This window comes from Erpetoichthys calabaricus, chromosome 13, assembly GCF_900747795.2.
Source record: "Erpetoichthys calabaricus chromosome 13, fErpCal1.3, whole genome shotgun sequence".
Taxonomy (NCBI): Eukaryota; Metazoa; Chordata; class Cladistia; order Polypteriformes; family Polypteridae; genus Erpetoichthys; species Erpetoichthys calabaricus.
The window spans coordinates 41,926,614-41,946,976 of record NC_041406.2 but is presented as its reverse complement, the minus strand read 5'-3'; the positions used below and the strand labels follow the sequence as shown (position 1 = coordinate 41,946,976).

General features: G+C 39.0%; 1 protein-coding gene across 1 annotated transcript; it reads left to right on the top strand.

Moving 5' to 3' along the window:
- Window positions 1-891: 891 nt before the first annotated feature.
- Window positions 892-13,123, top strand: rpl15 (ribosomal protein L15). Its single transcript, XM_028818168.2, has 4 exons — window positions 892-961; window positions 1,688-1,869; window positions 9,667-9,803; window positions 12,766-13,123. Exons 2-4 carry the CDS (start codon window positions 1,698-1,700, stop codon window positions 13,069-13,071), a joined length of 615 nt encoding a protein of 204 aa, XP_028674001.1. The 5' UTR covers window positions 892-961; window positions 1,688-1,697; the 3' UTR covers window positions 13,072-13,123.
- Window positions 13,124-20,363: the final 7,240 nt, after the last annotated feature.

Here is a 20,363-nt window from a genome sequence, read left to right as displayed (position 1 = left end):
CCATTTGTATTCACCTTCAATACATTACTGCAAGTTAAAGTGCTGTTGCCTCCTTTAGGAGCTTCTACTCCCCATTTGCCATTTTCTGAGCAATAACTGTTGGGGAAAACGCTCAGCCACCATTACAGTGGTGCTTCAATTGTAGTGGAAGACTGGTTTCTGCAGAAGTGCAAAAAAAGCTTACTTTAATATGAAATACATCTAGAACCAGATCTTATCAAAGTGGTTGAGTGCTCCTCTACAACTGCACCAAAGTACCATGAGATATGTACTTTGATGTGCCCAGGCTGTTGAAGTTTGCTGTTACTTGAATGGCTGTAGTCATTCAGTCGGTCTTTCTGCACATGCATGGAAAAACCTTGTGGGAGCCAGGCATACGAGTTAGATTTATTTGGATTAAACTATTATCCATTTTCACCACTCTGTTTTGAGACTTTAGGCGCCCATCATATTTGGGAATGCCACATTCCTGTACATGTGCAGATTAAAGTTAGTTATGAAAGTACATTTCCCGAGGAGAGGAGAAGGGACCACTCTCTGAGAAGGTCTTGAGAAAAAGCAGGTTATAAATATGCAATGTAGAGTGTTGAAATATTATAGGAAAAGCTAGGTATTTTATTTAGCATTTATTTTAATTCACCATACTGTCTTAATATTCATTCAATTCACGAACAGCCTGAGAATCAATTTCAAACTAATCAATTGTTTTCTATACATAAAAATATTATCCTTGCAAGTCTTAGTGGATTTCTTAAATTACAAACTTATGTTAAATTTATTTGAAAATAAAATAAAAACCCTGCCGTGTCCATGTTGCACAGGCTTTCAAATTTAAAGATACAATGCATTATTTGACTACATTTCCCATATGACCGTTCGCCAATCCCGGAAGTAACTCGGCCAATTTGAGTAAAGCATTCTGGGAGAAGTTTCTCTTCCTTTCCGGCTCGTACGCCATCATGTAAGGATTTGTTTGATTTGTATCACAATAATAATCGTTATAAAATCTTCGTAAAAAATGACCATCTGTTGATTTATCACGCATATTCGGGACGATGAAGTGCTAAAGATTTAAATAGACTCTTTATATTTAATTTTGTGTGTATTCGTGTGAAAAAAATCGCTGCCGTAGTAGTAACGAGTGGTGGGCAAGTGGCTCACTGTAAAGATAAGATAGAAAGTAGAAGGTAGTATATTTCAGTAAATATTGTCGAAGTTGCAAGAGGATTGACATTTTCTTGTTGACTGAATAAATAATTTTGGCTTGGTATTGGTTCATTTTTAGTCTTCCGACTTGGTCGCCTGGTGTCGGCGTGTTTTACTTTAGGCCATGTTTGCTGCAATCGAGAAGAACGTCAGTCCTAAGAGGCAAGCACGAGCGCTTTACCGAGTTGATTGTCAGCATACAAAGCTTCAATGCAGGCGCCAGTTTCCTTTGACTCGTCTACTCAAATCGTGTAGTATCAGCATTCAGTTCTAGCATATTTACCAATTTGTCTGTTCGCATTACATATCGTAATGCCTCATGTATGTCTATTCAAATTGTACGTTCCTCCACTTAGTTTGAATAAGTTGTCATTGAGTTTGCTGTGTGAACGTGTAGTTTTTGGTGCTTAATTTTTATTTGGTCAGTGATGGAGTCTGTCAACAAAGTGTTAAAATTTGGTTTGTCACACATTTTCTTCAGATAACCAAGGATGGGAGCCTACAAGTACATGCAGGAGTTATGGAGGAAGAAGCAGTCGGACGTGATGCGATTTTTGCTTCGCGTGCGCTGTTGGCAGTACCGACAGCTGTCTGCACTCCACCGAGCTCCTAGGCCCACCAGACCCGACAAGGCCCGCAGGCTGGGGTACAAGGCAAAGCAAGGTGAGCATTTTTTATTTTAACATACAGGTTAGCTGTGCGTGTTATTTATTCTTGGAGTAACATTTACTTTTTTTAAGCTGTTGTGATCAACCATTCTCAGTATTGCAGTTTTATTACTATGTAAACGGTTAAAATGTTAGGCGATGGGTTTAAATCAAATGTCAAAGTAGTCGGATGTGAACTGAAGGCCACAACTAACAAATACCTATCTTTAGTGTCTGGTATCATTTTCACAAATGCCCTCTTAAGCATAATCTGTTCTAAGTGACTTTTTAAAATGTAATTTGCATCTCTTGCCACATAGTCGATCTTTTAAAATTGTCTTTGATCAGTTGGAATACATAAAGTGACTACAAACAATAAATGGATGTCTGCATACTTAAAAAGTATGATAAAGGCATTTCCCCTGTCAATTATGAATTGAACCCACGTAATTCTTTAGGGTTGCCTGAAGGAGACAAGACCAGCCCATCATGTCAACCTTGCAGACATCCTACACCAGTTAAGAGCCATCATTTGACAGTATATGAAAATCTTTGTAATGTATGCAGAAAGTCACTAGTAACCAGAGAATATGCGCCACCTGTACAAAATATACACCTTTTGAAATAGTAACTTTTTTGCCTTGCTTCCTGAAATCAAATTTCATTAATCATTTTCCTGCTTTATTTACACATTTTTTACTTAGAACGTTCAAGTAATGTAAAAAGCAGTTCTGAAAATCAATGAAAAAGTAGAATAAAAGGGTAGATAAAGTGACTTAATAATTTGTAGAGTAACATTTTGCTTTAATGATGGTCGTCAGTCTTTTTGTACAAGTGTCTTCAAGGTTTGTGCACGTAGAGTGAGGAATGTTTGCCCATTTTTTCTTGCACCTTCACATTTGAAGGTTGAGAGGCAATAAACTGCCCTATACATGTTTATCCACAAATTTTCTTTACAATTTAAGTCAGGGCTGACTTGGCCTCAAGAATATGTACTTTCCTCTTTTTTTTTTTGGTTAGTTTAGGGTCATTGTTTTGATGAAATTTGAATAACCTGTCCTGCTTCTTGCCACCCTGCCATACAGGCCAACTTTATGTAAAGCTTGTGAGAATGTGGTCTATTCACAGATTGACCAGTTTCAGCATGAACACATGCAAGTCCTTCAAAGTTCCCATTCGCCTCTTGGCAGTTTCCCCAAACAATATCTTCCTCTCTGTCATGTACTTTGGAGGAATGGCCCAATTGTAGGCAAGGTGTTGGTGCTTGGTGTCTCCTGCTTTCCACTTCTTAATTTTCTGAATGATACTCAGACGAATAGTAAAGTTATTGAAATCTTTTTGTATCCTCCAAAGTTTTGCCTTTCCACAAGTTTATCACGGAGCTTTGTATTGCCATGCACTATTTGCAGTGGAATCCGTTAGGAACAGCCGGATTTATTCTGAAGTAATCAGGAAGTTAGGAGCATACACTGATATTGTGTTGCCGCACCCACCATACAATGAACCACCTGGATTGGGACCCGGGTGCAGAAGGTGACACCTCAGGACCACACTGGAATGGTGAGGTTTTTTATGGTGACTGGAGTGCTGATCCTGCCACCAACCCCCAAGTCTTCCCTGTAAGTTAGAGGACCTGCTTGCAGAGCCGGATGCGGATTAACATCATACCCAGCACAAAGCAATTGCAGGTTAAGGGCCTTGCTCAAGGGCCCAACGGATTAGTCACTTTTACAGGATTTGATCCGACAACCTTTCCGATTGTGGGTGCAGATCCCTAGCTTGCTGAATTAGTCAGGACTGCTGCAGTTGTTGTGAGATGTTGGCTAATTAGCCTGATATGAAGGTGATTGGTTGTACCTGAATAATTTGATAATGCTTACATTAAAGGGCTTATTTGTCCAAACGTGGTATTTTAGTAAAATTCTAACAATTGTTCAATTTTAAAATGTTTTGACTTGGATGTTGTGGGCTATATAATGTGTAAATATAGTTGGAGCTAGTTATATGTATTTACATTGTTTATTTCCATTGTTTAATATCACAAAACGCATGGATTCTGAAGGGGTATGGTGATTTTACTATAGGCACTGTGCCAACTGAATTCTTTACACATTCAGCTTGCTTAAGATGCATTAATTTTAATTTTGTGCCATAGCAAAATTTCCTTCAGTTTATAATATGCTCCAAAATTGAATTTCCTTTCATGTTTTTGGTGAGTTACGATTACAGGAAAATAAATGCAAGAACTTAATCCTGTAGGGGGCTGCCAAATCATCACAGGGCACAATACAAAATGCTCCCACATGTATGTGGGAATGTGTGTATCTTTGAATGTAGGAGGTAGACCTAGGAGTACTGGGGAATGGGATCCTAAACAAACACAGGCTGTGGAAACTCCACACACAGAGTGACGTTGTCTAGTGTAAGAAACAAAGGATAAATTGGAAGTGCCAATTCCATAGTTTCATAGTAGCATGTTTTATTATTATTATTTCAAATTAGTTTTTGTAATTTTAGACCAGTGCTTGCTGTTAATTAAAATGATTGAGTTTGACAGCTTGACCCAACTCTCAATCTAAATACTCTCATCCCGTTCTGAAGGGAGCTTGCTTACCCCACGTCTTTTAGTGCACAGGAGTCTGTTCATTTTATTTCCTTAACGTTCCACCATTTGAGGAGGTTGAAATTCCTTTTACACAACTGTATCTTGAATATCTCCTATGTATATATTTCTCTTCTGATTCGTCCTACTTCCACTTCAAAACCGGTCCCGCCCACATGCAGCTGACACGGCATCTCTCGATTCCTATTCGTCGTCTTCCATGTCATGCACTACACTGGCCTGCTGAGTGTAATACATCCAACAAGTACTCAAGGTGCTGCCACAACGGTAAAGTAGTTTTACCACCCTTGCAGGAGCCACCTGTGTCTTTTCAACAGCTTCTTACACAGCAAACATCAGTAGCTAAAACTTATCGTGAACACATTCGAGAATACAACTCTTCTCTAGCGTTTGCTTCCATGAGTGCACAGATAACTCAACCTCCTGGCCACAGACCATACTGTTTTAAAATACACGGGCAAATTTATCACCAAATCTCTCCACTATATGTTAACACTTCTACCTCTCCAAAATATGGACAGTTATGTTTTTGACACAGCGCAAGCTACTAAAGTACGCTTACAAAATAAAGCAAATTCTGCATGCAGCAAAAATGTACTTCTCCAGCTAGATTCCATGCTCAGAACCATCACCCCTTCGCTAAATCATACAACCACATGCATGAAATCACTTAGTCCAATCCAACAGCATCTGTACGAATGGGTTTCAAGGAAACCCCTAGGCAGGATTTACGACGATACAATGCCCCGACATGTCACACCGATGTTGCAGCGATTTTCGTCGGAGAAGATAGTGAAACACCTGCCGAAAGGGACATTTGCATCTATCCCATAGGCAACTCTTGTAAACAGATTTCCACGCTCAATATGAATTGCGATCCTATGGTGTACCCACTTTTATTCCCTTACGGAGACATTGGCTGGCACAGAGATTTACAACATCTTCCCAATAAAAGAACCGCTAAGCGAATAAGGCTTACTCAATGCCAATTTTACGCGTACAGGTTAGCAATGAGGAGTACATTTAGTATTTTGCACTCCAGTGGCAAACTATTCCAACAGTAAGTTGTAGATGCGTTTGTTAAAACAGGGCGCGCGTCTCAACTATCTCAGATTACATCAACAAGATGTGCGAATCGAACTATCAGATGCACTGCAAGCAAACGCTGAAAATAACAATGTTCGTGTAGGCAAAATGATCATATTACCATCCACATTTCCAGGAAGTCCAAGATACATGCAACAAAACTATCAGGATGCCATTGCCATAGTACGTAAATTCGGAAAGCCTGATTTACTTATCACTTTCACATGTAATCCTTGTCCGGAAATTCTATATGCACACTGCGTCTTTCAAGAAGTATTTATTTCTTCTTGATTTCTGAATTGCTTTCTCACCGTTTCCGTTCCTATTCTTACACCGCCGTATGCTATGGCAGGCGTTGACTAGTATTGTAATAAAGTATTAATATAAAGTTGAGCATTGAGTTGATCTTATACTGATAGAAGAACAAAACCCTGCTGAATGCATTAGTCAGTGACTTGCTTCATTAACGGCAGTTGTTTTCATTCCAACCACTTCCTTAATCAGAAGCAAACATCCAAAATTATCACACCCTAGGTCCAAGGTTATCTATAACTAATATCCTGCACCACAGTTACTGTATTAGAAGCTTGTTTATAGGTGGTTAGGTTTGTTTATATCAGTGTTTAGCATTTTACCTGTGCAGTATATAGCAAGTCATCTCTAGGAATTTCACATTGAGAAAACTGCAAGAAATGCAACCAGCCACATGGAACATGTACTGTTAAAAGGTGCTTCTGTTACTCTGGACTTTGACTAAAGTACACCATATTGGCAAAAGTATGTGGACACCCATCCAAAATTGAGTTAAGGTGTTTCTTCCATGCCCATTGTTAAAGTGGCGTACTAAATCAAGCATATAGCCACGCAAGTTTCTTTGACAAATATTTGTAATAGAATGGATCGCGCTGAGGAGCTCAGTGACATCAAACTTGGTACTAACCATTGGATGCCACCTTTGCCAGAAGTCAGTAGTGAAATTTTTGCTCTGCTAGATCTGTCCCAATCAGAGTTTTTATTACTGTGAAGTGAAAGCGTCCGTGCAGAACAGCAGCCTAACCACAAAGTGGTAAACTGTGCAAACTCTGAGTGGGGCTTCCGACTGCTGAATTTTATAGTATGTAAAAATTGCCTATTATCTCTGGTTATCACTCACAACAGATTTCCAGACTGCCTATTGAAGCAACATCTGCACAAGAACTGGGCATCAGGAGCTTAATGTAACGTTTCTATGGCCAAGCCACTGCCCACAAGCCTAAGATAACTATGTCCAAGAGCAAAGTGTTGGTTAGAGTGGTGTAAAGCTGCTGTCATTCGACCTACCTTACAGACTTCATAGTGCCTACTGTAAAGTTTGGAGGAGGGATTGTGTTCAGTGACTGTTTTTCTGAGTTTGTGCTCGTCTCCCTGGCACAAATGAAACATGCAATTAATTCAACACCATTAAAAGACAGTTGTGCACTTCCAGTTCTGTGGCAGAAGTTTGGGAAAGGCTTTTTTTTCTCTGTTCCTTATGACTTGTGCCCCTGTACACAAAGCCAGGGCCATGAAAACAGTTTTCATGAGTTTGGTATGGAGGAACTTGAGAGGTCTGCACAGAGCCCTAACCTCAACCCAACTGAATACATTTGGGATAAATTGGAATGCCAGTTATGAGCCAGATTATCCAGTAGTATTACCTGACCTCACAAATGCCCCCATGTATTTTGAAATCTTGAAGGTCTTTCCAGGAGAGTGGAGGCTATTGTAGCTGCAAAAGTGGGTGAGGAGATCCATATTAATTCCCATACTTTGGAAATAATGTCCAACAAGCTCATATATAAATGGTATGGTTAGGTATCTGCATACATTTGGCTGTATGGTGTACATTTCAGTTTTTGATTTCTACCGAGACTTAAAAGAATGATTGAGGGTTTGGCTTTTAAATTGGTGACTGTTGTTAATGCCTGAAATATGAGGCTTTTGTTATGTAATTATATACATATAGTAACATCTGTTTTACTTTACCACTTTTTAAATTTAAAAAAATATGTGAGAATCTCTAAATGAAGTGAGATCCTTTGCAGATTCTGACATCTTTTGTTTCTCCGAATGTTTGGGTTCTGGACCATTATTGGTTTAACTCTGTGGTTCTATGCCAACAGTGTCTGCTAATGAATAGGTAGAGCATTATAATAGCTTATGGTAGGCTGGCCTAAAAAAGTTTTTATCATCAGACCTGTGTGTTTAGCTTGATGACATGACATCTGAACAGGAAAATCTATGTGACCTCCCTTTCTGACTTCTACAACAGCTTTATGTACTGGGCAGTAGAACAAGGAAGCGCGTTCTGTCACCTTGCTTAGTTGATGAAAAGTGCTGCATTATTGAAAAAGTGTTGGTAAACATACCAAAATAAATTGCACATTGTTATTCAGCAGGGTCTTATACATTTAAATGCATTTTATCTTGTATGTTCTCATAATAGATGTAATTTTTCAGGCAAGGGCTTTAAGCGCACAAGTAAATTTAAATATGAACTGAATCAAAACGTTATGCTCTGCAAAGTAAAGTTCTTCAACAACCCTGTATTTGTTTTTCTCAGGAAAGTTAAGTGCAATGGCAATGATTCCAGTGAAACTCTCGGTCTAAAAGAAAACTTAAAATTAGACTTGTTTCCCATTGCTTTAAAGTTCCAAGTGAAACCTGGGATTTATAGTCCTGTGCAAAAGGTATAGGCAGGTGTGAAAAAATGCTGTAAACTAAGAGGACGTGCTCAGAGGAGTCATCAACATGAACACTGGGAACGCGTAGCAGCCGTGATGCGTGTGTTCCGAGTGTGAAGTATAAACGAGCCCTTACAGTGCTTACACAAATGGAAGAGTTAAGTTTATTTTATCAATTAACAATGCAAAGTGAATGAGCAGAAGAGAAATCTAAGTCAAATCAATATTTGGTGTGGTGATCCTTTGCCTTCAAAACAGCATCAGTTCTTCTAGGTACACTTGCACACAGTTTTTGAAGGAACTCTGCAGGTAGGTTGTTCCATATATCTTGGAGAACTAACTGCGAATCTTCTTTTGGATGTAGGCTGCCTCAAATGCTTCTTTCACGTCTTGTAATCCCAGGCACACTCGATAAGGTCAGGGCTCTGTGCGAGCCATACCATTACTTCCAAGATGTCTTGTTCTTCTTTACACTGAATATAGTTCTTAAAGACATTGGCTATACGTTTGGGATCAGTGTCTTACTGCAGAGTAAATTTGGGGCCAATCAGACACCAGGTGGTATTGCATGATGGATAAGTATCTGCTTGTATTTCTTAGCATTGAGGACCCCATTAATCCTGATGAAATCCCCAACTCCATTTGCAGAAGTGCAGCCCCAAACTTGCAAGTAACCTCCACCATGTTTCACTGCTGCCTGGAGACACTCATTATTGTACCGCTCTCTAACCCTTTGGTGAACAAACTGCCGCCTTCTACAGCCAGATATTTTAAATTTAGACTTGTCAGTCCAGTGCACCTGCTGCCATTTTTCTGCACTGCCGTTCTTGTGTTTATGTGCATAGTTGAGTCGCTTGGCCTTGTTTCCACATCGGAGGTATGGTTTGGCTCCACATCTTCCATGAAGACCTTGTGACCAGACTTTTCTGGACGGTAGATGTTATGTACCTGGGTCTCACAGGTTGCTGCCAGTTCTGAGCTGATTGCTCTGGCTAGAGACCTTGCTGATTTAGTATAACTACCTTGTGTCTTGTTGCTGTGCTCAGTCCCGCCATGGTGTATAACCTGTGACATGAAACTCTTCCATAACCTCACCTTGGTAGCAGAGCTTGTCTGTTCCTCACCTAGTTTTAACCACCTACACAGCTCTTTCTGTTTCGGTTAATGTGTTTCAACCTACAAATGAAAATGATAATTAGAACCTGTTTGGTATAATTGGTGAATCTTGCACCTGACTATAATCCTTCAAAATCCCTGACTTTGTGCAAGTGTACCTATAAGAATTGATGCCGGTTTGAAGGCAAAGGATAGTCACACCTCTTTTAGATTTACTGTATTTATATTAGTGTAAACATCACCCACAGTTTTCAATGTTTTGTGACATCTCTGCTTGTTTTCACAGGTTATGTCATCTACCGTATTCGTGTTCGCCGTGGTGGCCGCAAGCGTCCTGTACCCAAGGGTGCTACTTATGGCAAGCCTGTGCATCATGGTGTAAATCAGATCAAATTTGCCCGCAGTTTGCAGTCTGTGGCAGAGGCAAGTATTATTTGGAATTTATTTCATTGCAAACCAATTCTATACTCTCTTGCTTTTTATGTTCCTATTGTTTCTAAATCCTGCAGATCTTAGTCATAAGCAAACCCTGATAAATTTTTATGAAAGTGATGGTTCAGTTGCCAAATTTAAAATGTGATAGGTTATACTTAGAATTTAGGTTAAATGATTGTTTAATGTTGTTCAGTGTTTTGTTATGTAATATTTACTTTCATACTAATTTTGAGGCCATTGGTTTTACTTTCTCCTCTAAACCCATATTATGGGTTTCTAACTGGTTCATATTTGACTGTTAATATTTACTAATCATGGTGTTGGAGGGTGATAAAAAGTTGCATGTTGGTCAGACAAGTAATAATCCTATCATTCAGCTCTACTTTACTAATATGATCCTTAGCTTGAAATGTCTCTGTAGAAGATCAATATTTTGACTGTAGAATTACAAGTGTATATGGGTGTCATTTTATAATTAAACCAGGTTATGCTTTTACATGAAGCATGATCCTGTTTACAGTTTAGAATACAAACATCAGCCTTTTTGGTTTAATTTTTCCAGTGTGTGCCATTCATCTGGTATAGGCTCCCTTTAAAATGAAGATGCTGATATTTACATTTTGAAGTTTTAACTAGTTATAGTATTTATTGTATTTTGACAGATCACAAAAGTCTAAATATTAAATGTTGCTTGTCTGCCACAGTTTTGCTTGGTCCTGGTTAAATGTCCTCATTAATATGTTAGGATATTGTCCAATCACCACACCTGGATACCTTTTTATTATTTTGCATGTTTAAAGCACACGTTATATCTGAATACTGAAAACATGTAACTAAGACAGTAAAATGGACACCAGCTCCAGTGACCAGCACAAAATAAATTTTCAAAGTCACTGTTTGCAATATTTTGGTATAAATACTTACTGGAATTCTAAAGGTTTTAACAAAGTATTTTTAAATGAAATATAAATAAATCTGTGCATAATGGATTGGATGGTTGGTTTTCTTTTACTCCTACTATTAAAGATTTGTAAAGCAGCTGGATTGGTAAGCAAGATAAATGTTTCATTTTATATTTAAAGTAATACAGCTTTCTGTTTAATGGGAGTTGTGCAGTAACTGGTTCAATACAACACATTTTAACACCCCTGAATATGAAGTTAGTTTAGGCAAAATGTATCAATTCTTAAGTTTTAACCATTTAAGATAATGGAAAGTGATTTAGTTCAGGCTCCTGATAGTAACATTTACCAAAAGTATCTTTTAAGAATTTCTTAAGACATACTTTGCCAAAGAGAATGATTTCAAGGCAACTATTCTAGAATGCAAAGTGGATCACATAGCTGAAAATTTATTTTTGCTTCCCCACAGCTTCATAATCTTGGGTTCAACTCCTGTCTGTCAGGCGTTTGTGGTTTTGGTCTACAGACTAGTTTGTTTTCTTCCAGCATTCTAAAGATGTGTGTATTTTGTTTGGAGAGATTCTTTGCCCTGTATGAGTGTGGCAGTCTTGTAATGTACTGGTGGTATAAAATGTTGGTTCCTTCCTTTGTGTACATAATGACTATAATGGGCACCAGCTCCCCCCAACTCTGAAGTGAATAAAAATGGCTTATTAAACTGAATAAATAAATACCTCTACAAGATGCCCATTTGAGGCCTGAAAAGTATCCCAATTGAAATCGAGAACTGCATCTGGTGAAACACGTCCCCTTTGCAGCTCTAGGCAACATGCAAAACATTCAGATATTGACAAAACGTAAACTATTTCCACTCCCATTTTGGGAGTATAAAGTTTTAGGACTTGGTGATATGATCAAAAATCTTTTAATTACAGTTCAATTAAAAATTCTGCCAGATTCAATAAATATCATCTGTATAATACATTTATGTATACTGTTTCAGGCTGAAATGTCTCTCTACTATACAAAAAAAACACTTGAGACCTGTTCAGGAAGATGAGATACGTGACCTTCTCAGAAAGACGAAAGACACTTTTATGTCCCATGAGACTGTACTTGGTGCCAAGAGATTTAACCACACCCGGGACCGGAAAAAGACAAAGGAAATAGATGTACAGTAGATGATAAAGAAGAAAGTTGTAAAGAACTCAAAAACATTGGCACGATGCACATGCACAGCAGATTAGAGATAATGGAAGTAGGAAAGTTCGAAAGTCTCAAAAAAGTGATAAAGATCACAGCGCAAACAAACGGAAAATATTACTCGGTGAAATAACAGAATAGTGAAAAGAGATTGAATAGTGTTTTGAGGATGTCTGGGGGAGAAGAGAGACAAGGCAGTGAGACAATAAACGTTTGAAGCGCCGCACGAGATGCAGATCACGCGGCATGGCGGCAGCAGCTGAACAAGCAAAAAGGAGGTTTAAAAAAAAAAAAAAAAGTGTGTTTCCCATTGTATCACCGTTTAAGAGGGGTTTCAGAGGAGCAACCGCGTCTCCTTGCAGTGCGTTCAGACCCCTCTTCACAACGGTGCATAGCGCAGCCGTGGGCAAGTGAAGCCCCCTAGTATTTTAATAAATAAATAAATGTAATAATGATTAATGGGTGCACTGTGTCCATACACAATGACATTACCTTTAGGACTGTCGCAATCATCTTTCCCTTTCATGCAGAGATTTGTTAGATGTGCAATGTTTCGATGAGCTTGCAATTTTTCCAATAATTTTAACATAACAGCAAAACTGATTCCTCCAAATACTTCAACAGTTTATTCTGGTATAATGTACTCTTTTATAATAGGCTCATAGATGTGCCTACAAATATTTCACATTCAACTAACTAGGGTGTTTGAATAGCCTTTCATTTAAAATATCTAAAAGGTGCCTTTGTGATTATATAATTCTCTTGATGTTTTAGAAAATGTACTTATGCCCCTGTATATCTTCCTGCAGATAGTTAAATATTATACTTTATTTTTGTTTATTTAGGGGCGTGCTGGTCGTCATTGTGGAGCCCTGAGGGTACTGAACTCCTACTGGGTGGGTGAAGATTCTACATACAAATTTTTTGAAGTGATTCTCGTTGACCCATTCCACAAGGCAATCAGACGCAATCCCGATACCCAATGGATTACAAAACCTGTTCACAAGCACAGAGAGATGCGTGGTCTTACCTCTGCAGGCCGGAAGAGCCGTGGTCTTGGCAAGGGTCACAGGTTCCACCTTACAATTGGTGGATCCCGCCGTGCAGCCTGGAGAAGACGCAATACCCTACAGCTGCACCGCTATCGTTAAGTGTATTGCTTGTATATTTCACTTTCCAATAAAACATTTGTTTGCGATGGTTGCACTTTTTGTCTTAGTTACTATGTGAACATCCAACGCACATTAGCATTATTTTATAGTAGTGATGACCATTTTGATTCACTTTGCAGATTGGATTAATTCCAGCTACCCGTTTAAGTGAATGGATTCATTTGATTGATTCATTTTGAGTCAGGCATATATGGGGCGTTTGTAATAATTACATATTTAACATGTCATTGGCCAGTGACCTGTTTTCAGGCACAAAGCATAACACATTTAAGATGTATAATTAACATAAGACGTTTTGTTACAGAATCAGAAATTAATGAGCGTGTGCAACTCGTAATAAGTTTGCAAATCAAAGTAGTGAGAATCATTAGACTGAGTCTCGGGTAGTAACTTGTTCACGAATCAAATAAGTCAGGACTTCGGATTCAGGTGGTTTTTGTAATGCGCTTTAAACACTTAGAGTGTCTGTGAAACTAAAGATGTTGATGACATCACACAGAACGTTCATAGATAGATAGATAGATACTTTATTAATCCCAATGGGAAATTCACATGCACTTTAGCACTCCCGTTGAGCTCAACTGAATCATTTTGTTTGTGCTTACAAATCACTTACATTCATGATTCATTGAAAAAAGTTGTTCAGAAAGAAATTGTGACTCACCCATCACTTTTATATTCTTTCAGGGTGAACGTTTTTAAATGTCATACCATATTTTAAACCTTGTTCAGCTTTTTTTTTTTTTATATATAATTGTTTCCCTCCCCTTTCTAGTCTGAAATGTTTTATTTAAATGTTAAGTACTTTGCACATTTTAAGCAATTTTACAAATCACTAGTTGCTTCTCAGGATAAAGTTTAAAACGCTGTAAATGTGACTTTTCACTTGTCTAAGTAGGCAACATCCAGTACCAGTAAAGAGAAGTAGTTTGATCAGAGATGTGTGGCTGCAGTAGTAGCCGTCTGAAATAACCGGTTGAGAGAAGTCTGTCATCAGCGTGGATACTGCTGTCAAGGTCTCACTGTCCTTCACCTTCAACCAGCTTCCTTGTGTGACTCTGGGATTACTTGTTAAATGATTTATTATAAAGCAACATTTTAACATTGAATATGTATTTAGAAAAGGCAATCTTTTCCATTTTTATCAGCAGATATGTATTTTTTGTTAATAGATACATTCTTGTGATGGCCATTTAAGAGTTAGTACATTTTTATTTAAGAGGAGTTAAAATTTTCAAATAGACATGTATTCTTCTAAATAGAACTACTAGTGAAACACAAGGCCTAAATTCTTGTGGACCACGAGAGCTTAAAACTGAAAACTCAGGATAGTTTGGGCGAGGTGCAAGTGTAATTGATGGCCCCGTGTACCAAATGCAACTAGCAAAATATATAAAGAGCCGCATTTTCCTGGTATTGCAAGCAAGTCTGTTACTTGTGACCTAGGATCTGTGTAACTGCACAAAGTGTCATTTACCGTCCACATTGGCATGTGGCATTTGAAGGATCTTGGAAGATGCAGAAGAGCAGGACTCTTACTTGCCTGAATAATGGAGAATGTTGGTAGATGATGGGATATTTGTTCAGAGAGGGGTGCCTTCAATTCAAACAATACCCATGAATTTATCATTTATGCTATTTTTATTGCCCTTATGGTATTTTAGTAAAACTTGTACTGCCTTCATCACACTTCACCTCTCGTGTGTGCTTACGGCAGGTATGAGTCCACTAGAAGAGTTTTGTTTTCTCATTTTAAGTGGTTGCACAAGTAGCATGCTAGGTTTCTAAAAAGAATGCACATAAAAACGACTTGAACATCTCAAATTGTAATGAAAGTCCTCCATCCCAGGAGACTTGAGCCACTTAATGGTGCAAGCAGTCCTGGCCACCAGCACAAATGAATAACAATACTGTTCCCATCAGGACAGCTGTGTGGATTTCACAATAGTACAACTCCAACTTGGAAGAAATTGGAACACTTCGGAAAATGTAAATAGTGCAGTGATTTTAAAATTCACTTGACTTGTAATCCATCACAAACTGTATGAAGATGATATTAATGTTTAGTCTGCTTCATTTTTCATACGACAACATCCATTCTTGCTGTTGAGGACCTGCACAAAATAGTTTTGAATAGGACAATTTTTAGGGTCAGTGCTGAGTTAAAAAAAGAAAATGATGTGAGTAGAAACAGATGGTGTTCAACAACTGCTTGTAATCATGCCTTGGTATAAAAGCTGCAAAGGCCTGGTCCTTCAGGAGCAAAGATTAGCTGAGGATTGCCAATTTTCCCACAAATGCATGAGAAAATCATTCAAAAGTTTGAAAACAATGTTTCTCTGTGAGAGATTGGATGGGATTTGGGGTTTGTCCCTTTAACAGTGCATAAAATAAAAGAATCTGGAAGAATGTATCTGTGTAATGACAAGGGAGCAAACTGTGCCTGTGATTTCCGATCCCTCAGATGGCACTACTGTACATCAAAAATTGTTATTCATCAATAACTGATGTAAACCCATGGGTCCAGGAGTACTTTGAACAAACAGTTATATCCACAAATGTATGTTAAGTGTCCAGAAGTTGTGTCTACTCTGGGCTGGAAGGCACACATTGAAAATATATAGTGGTTGGACAAATAATATTTCAGGTCTTTTTTAGAAGAAATGCACGTCGAAAGAAGAAAAGGACCATCCAGACCAATTATATTGTTAAAGGGGGACCTTCGAGGGCTCAAGTCTCTTCATCTTCAATAGCCAAGTGCCCCTCCCACTCTCCATTCTGACATACATGTATGACTCATCGGGGACCCCTAACTGGTGTAAACCCCCCCATCTTTGATCTAACCTAGAGGTGAACTAGCAGCATAATCAGGGGGGAGACTGAGCCCCTGATAACTGTTCAAGCTAATGACACGCCTGATCCAGACTGTAACTGGCTACAAGTCCAGAAGCCTGCGCCCATGATGGTATGGGGTTGTGTCAGTGCCCTGCCAAAGGGTAACCTGTACGCTTGTGAAGGCACCATCAATGCTAAAAAGTACATACAGATTTTGGTGCAAACATGGACACCCATGCATATTTCAGCAAGATGATAAAAATACACATTCTTTGCCCTTCACTAAGATATGGGTGCATACGAATAGGGTGCAGGTGCTTGGCTGGCCTGCCCTGCAGTCCCGGCTTGTCCCCAATTTAGAATGTGTGATGCATCTTGAAGCACAAAATGCGAAAACAAAGCAAGAAGAATGGGAAAATAGAAAAGAAAGAGGTTTTATTATGTGTTGTGAGAAAGGCAACATTACAAAGTAGAAATTTTTCCATGCTATCCCAACTTTTTCACATACAAGAGCAGCGCTTAGGAGTGGCAAGTGGGGCACCCGTGCCTAAGGGGTCCCCAGTTTTGAGGTCTGCATGTCCCGTTCAAGCGGATTTCTCGTTATATTTTGATAAAGTCCGCGTGTTATCTTGCAAAAATTTAGCTGAATACTGTAATTAGAAAATCCGATGTATGTTAACATTATTTTTATTAAATTCGCGCGCAAGTTTATACAGTCCACACATACCGGTAACAGCGTTTGACGTAACCGTCCCCACATGGGGTTGGCCAGCCCTAGGCCCCGCACACCCCTAAGGCCGCCACTGTATATATACATGATGCAAGTACAGTCAGTCCTTCACATTCAAGGGTTCTGCATCTAGAGATTTAACTAACAGCAGATTGAAAATATTTGAAAAAAACATTTAGAAAGTTCCAAAAAAAACAAACTCGAATGAAGTGATCCTTGGGCACACCCTTTATTAGCTCCTGCCATTGGAGTTGAATGAAATGGTTCATAGGAATAAAAACACAGGTCCTATATGACAGCCAATTGCTGAGCCACCACACTGCTCCTCAGTTGGCCGGCTCCGCTCTTACGAAGCACCCTCGCTCTATTCTGTCGACCGACTTTAGAAAAGGAAAGCCACTTAGCACTCACCTAGCCTACAGCTGCTGAGCGCTACCAATCGCTAAGGGGGAAAGGGTTTGCATAGTTATACAATCTGCAGTACTGCAGCTATTAAACAAAGCAAAAAACACTTACTTGTATTATAGAGTATAGAAAAATACAAACAATAACGACTAAATTATTATTGACCAAAAAGTTAAACTGGAATGGGACTTGTTTAAAGTGTCTCTCCCCCAAAACAGTGAGCCCGTTCATCAGCCCACAGACACCTGCCAGGTCGCCGCTCTACGTTTTCAGTAATAACTATACTCGATCCGCGTCCAAAGAGAATCGGCATAGACACACTTAGACTGACTGCAGGTGATGAGTACACTGTATATAAGGTACTAAAGTTTCAACTGACAAAACCGTTGTTATTGACGGGGACACACACGCGCACAGTGGCAACCAATCCGCCCAGTTGACAATCTCGGTGTTGTGAGCATAGACATAAAATTACTAGACGCCGCATGACCAGCAGCATCGTACGTCAACGTCGCCGCCATATTGCGGGTGGCACTGCTGTGGAGTGAAGTAATGGATAAAGATGCCTCACGCATGTGCTGCTTGGGATTGTACAAACCGCTGTACGCTCCAAACCAGATTCTGGGGGATTACATTTCATTGGTAAAGCTTATCAAATGTTTTGGTTATATTTGGCAATTAGAAAATCCAGTTTTATAATCTTAACTTTAGCTACGCCGGGCTAAAATAGCAAAGCTATGCATTTATGCACTCATGTGAGCATTCAAACAACGTTTTGGCTAAACGTATTTAGTCACTAACTGTGTAGATTGTTGTTAGCTGTTAACATGTTTCAAACTTTGCAGGTTTCCCAAAAAAAATCCACCTCAGGAAGCAGTGTGAGGTAGCCCTTAGACGGGATTTTGAGAAAGCTGCCCTGTGATGTGTGCAGTGCTAGTTTGGTAACAGATGCCATAGCGGCATCATGTGATCAAAGCTACCACTTGCTCGCATTAAAAAACAAAGGAGGTTTGCTGATTGCTTCTGAGGGTACAGTCAAGGTGGTCAAAGTAGCTGAGCGTGTTATCTGACAGTCGACATTAGGGCAAGCTGTCAGTGTATCTTTGATCAATCAGTTGGTTCGGGCTGAGATTGGTTCAGATGATGTGTTTTTTCTCAAGGAGCACGTTGAGGAAACAGTTTGAAATTGACAACCATCATTTTTATGCTCATGTCTTTAGTTGTGTCTGTCTTCCACAAACTAAGGCTGCACCATATTGCCAAACTGAATTCTCAAATTACAGAGTGGCAACACATGGAAAAAGCTATAAGACAGTTCTGTTTCAAGGATTTTGTATATATTTAAGTAACCACATTGTGTGTGTGTGTGTGTGTGTGTGTGTGTGTGTGTGTGTGTGTGTGTGTGCGTATGTGAGAGAGAGAGAGACTGACAGATGAATGAGTGAAATGTTTTCAGAAATTATTAAGCCAATTTGTATACAATAAAATTGTTTATTTTTGTCATTGAGTTTACCATTTCACTGTTAAAAGAAAGACCAGACTGCCAGTTGCAGTCTTACTATTTTGACTTTCAGACATTGGTCAAGTTTTCGTCTCAGTAATTAATAATAATAATAATACATTTTATTTAACAGGCGCCTTTCTTAGCACTCAAGGTCACTTTACAATAAAATTAAACAACATTAGTAAAATTAAAACAAGAGAATGATAAATCAAAAAGCAATAATTAGCAAACAAACAAAGATAACCGGCAGTAACAGTGCAGAATTCACAATTGGTATGCCAGTTTGAAAAGAGGGTAGTTTTAAAATGTGTTATTGAATCAAGCTGCCGTATATGAGAGGGAAGAGAATTCCAGAGTTTAAAGGAGCACTATGAGAGACGCTCGAGCTCCCTTAGAACAGAGTTTGATGTGTGGTACAGAAAATAGAGCTGCAGACGAGGATCTGAGGGAGCGAGAGGGAGTGTAAGTCTGGAGGAGATCAGTGAGGTTGGGGGGAGCAACACAGTGGAGAGCATTAAATGGTAAGAGCAGTGTTTTGTATTGTATTCTGTAGTTAACAGGGAGTCAGTGAAGTTGAGAGAGAATAGGTGTAATATGTTCAGTGGGTTTAGAACAGCAGGTTATTATCCTGGCAGCAGAATTTTGAAGAAGTTGTAAGCGATGGATAAGTTTTTGTGGGATGCCAGGTAGAATAGAATTACACTAATCTATACGTGAGGTGACTCGGGCATTAACCAATACTTCAGTACAGTGTTGCATAAGAACAGGACAAAGTCTAGAAATGTTTTGGAGATGGAAGAAGGCAGTCCGAGAAATGTTACTTATATGGGAGGAATTATTTAATAATAATTGCCATTATTAGTGTATAAATGGATGTAAATAAATAATTGCATTTAAACGATTCGCCAAAATCTGTTGTATGTATTAAACGTTATTGTTTTTTCAACAGAAAACCCGGTTTCCACGTCTACCTGTATTAGTTTAAATGGCACTTTTGCCACTCGCAATATGGCGGATGCGCTGACGTATCGCGTCGACTGGGCAACACAGTGAATGCAGCGTCTGTCTATGGTTGTGAGCACCTTGGAGTCACTTTGCATGTCTGTTTCTGTGGAGGAAAAAAAAACGGTTCGTAAAAGTCAATTAAGTGGTCAGAGTAATTCCTCAAAGGCTAAGAGCTAATGTGTACAGAAGCGTATTAGGGCGTGCCCTCTCTCAAAGAGAAAATAAAAATCTTTTTGAAATCTTTTCTGAAAAGTGGCATGGTGCGTGCTGAAATCGTTATTCAATTAGCGATACAGGATTGAAACTATTTGTGTAGCATTTAGATTGTATTAGGATAAGTAATCAAGAGATATTTTAATGTATACAAGGGGACGTATGTAGGTTGTGTGAAAATACTAAGTCATTTTATGTGAGAATGTTGGTGTCTGCGGTGGTCTTGAAACCAATTCGCGTCGTATACTGTACGGAGACCCGACTGTAGTAAAATTTGTACTTGAAATTTTAAAGCCAGTGCCTCTAGCGGACTGCTGCTAGCGAGCTGACAGTCTTAGGCCGGATTTATACTTCACGCGATGCATGCTGCAGAAGATGCTACTGCTATGCGAGCGTTGTAGTGTTTATACTTGTGCACATACTTTATGTAAATCTGGAGGAATCCACCAGGTGGCAGTGCGAGATATTATCACGGGGAGAACAGGTTCGGCTTCGGTGTTGTGAATTGCCTGGAACACCCATTAAACTCTGATGACACCTTACCGCAATATCTCTGAAAAGGATGTTTAATGATTAAAT

Bases quoted from the DNA above. Each gene is read 5' to 3' on its own strand.
- rpl15 (XM_028818168.2), top strand. From the start codon at position 1,698: ATGGGAGCCTACAAGTACATGCAGGAGTTATGGAGGAAGAAGCAGTCG. The intron at 1,870-9,666 runs GTGAGCATTTTT...TTGTTTTCACAG, and splicing joins GGGGTACAAGGCAAAGCAAG to GTTATGTCATCTACCGTATT. The intron at 9,804-12,765 runs GCAAGTATTATT...TTGTTTATTTAG, and splicing joins GTTTGCAGTCTGTGGCAGAG to GGGCGTGCTGGTCGTCATTG.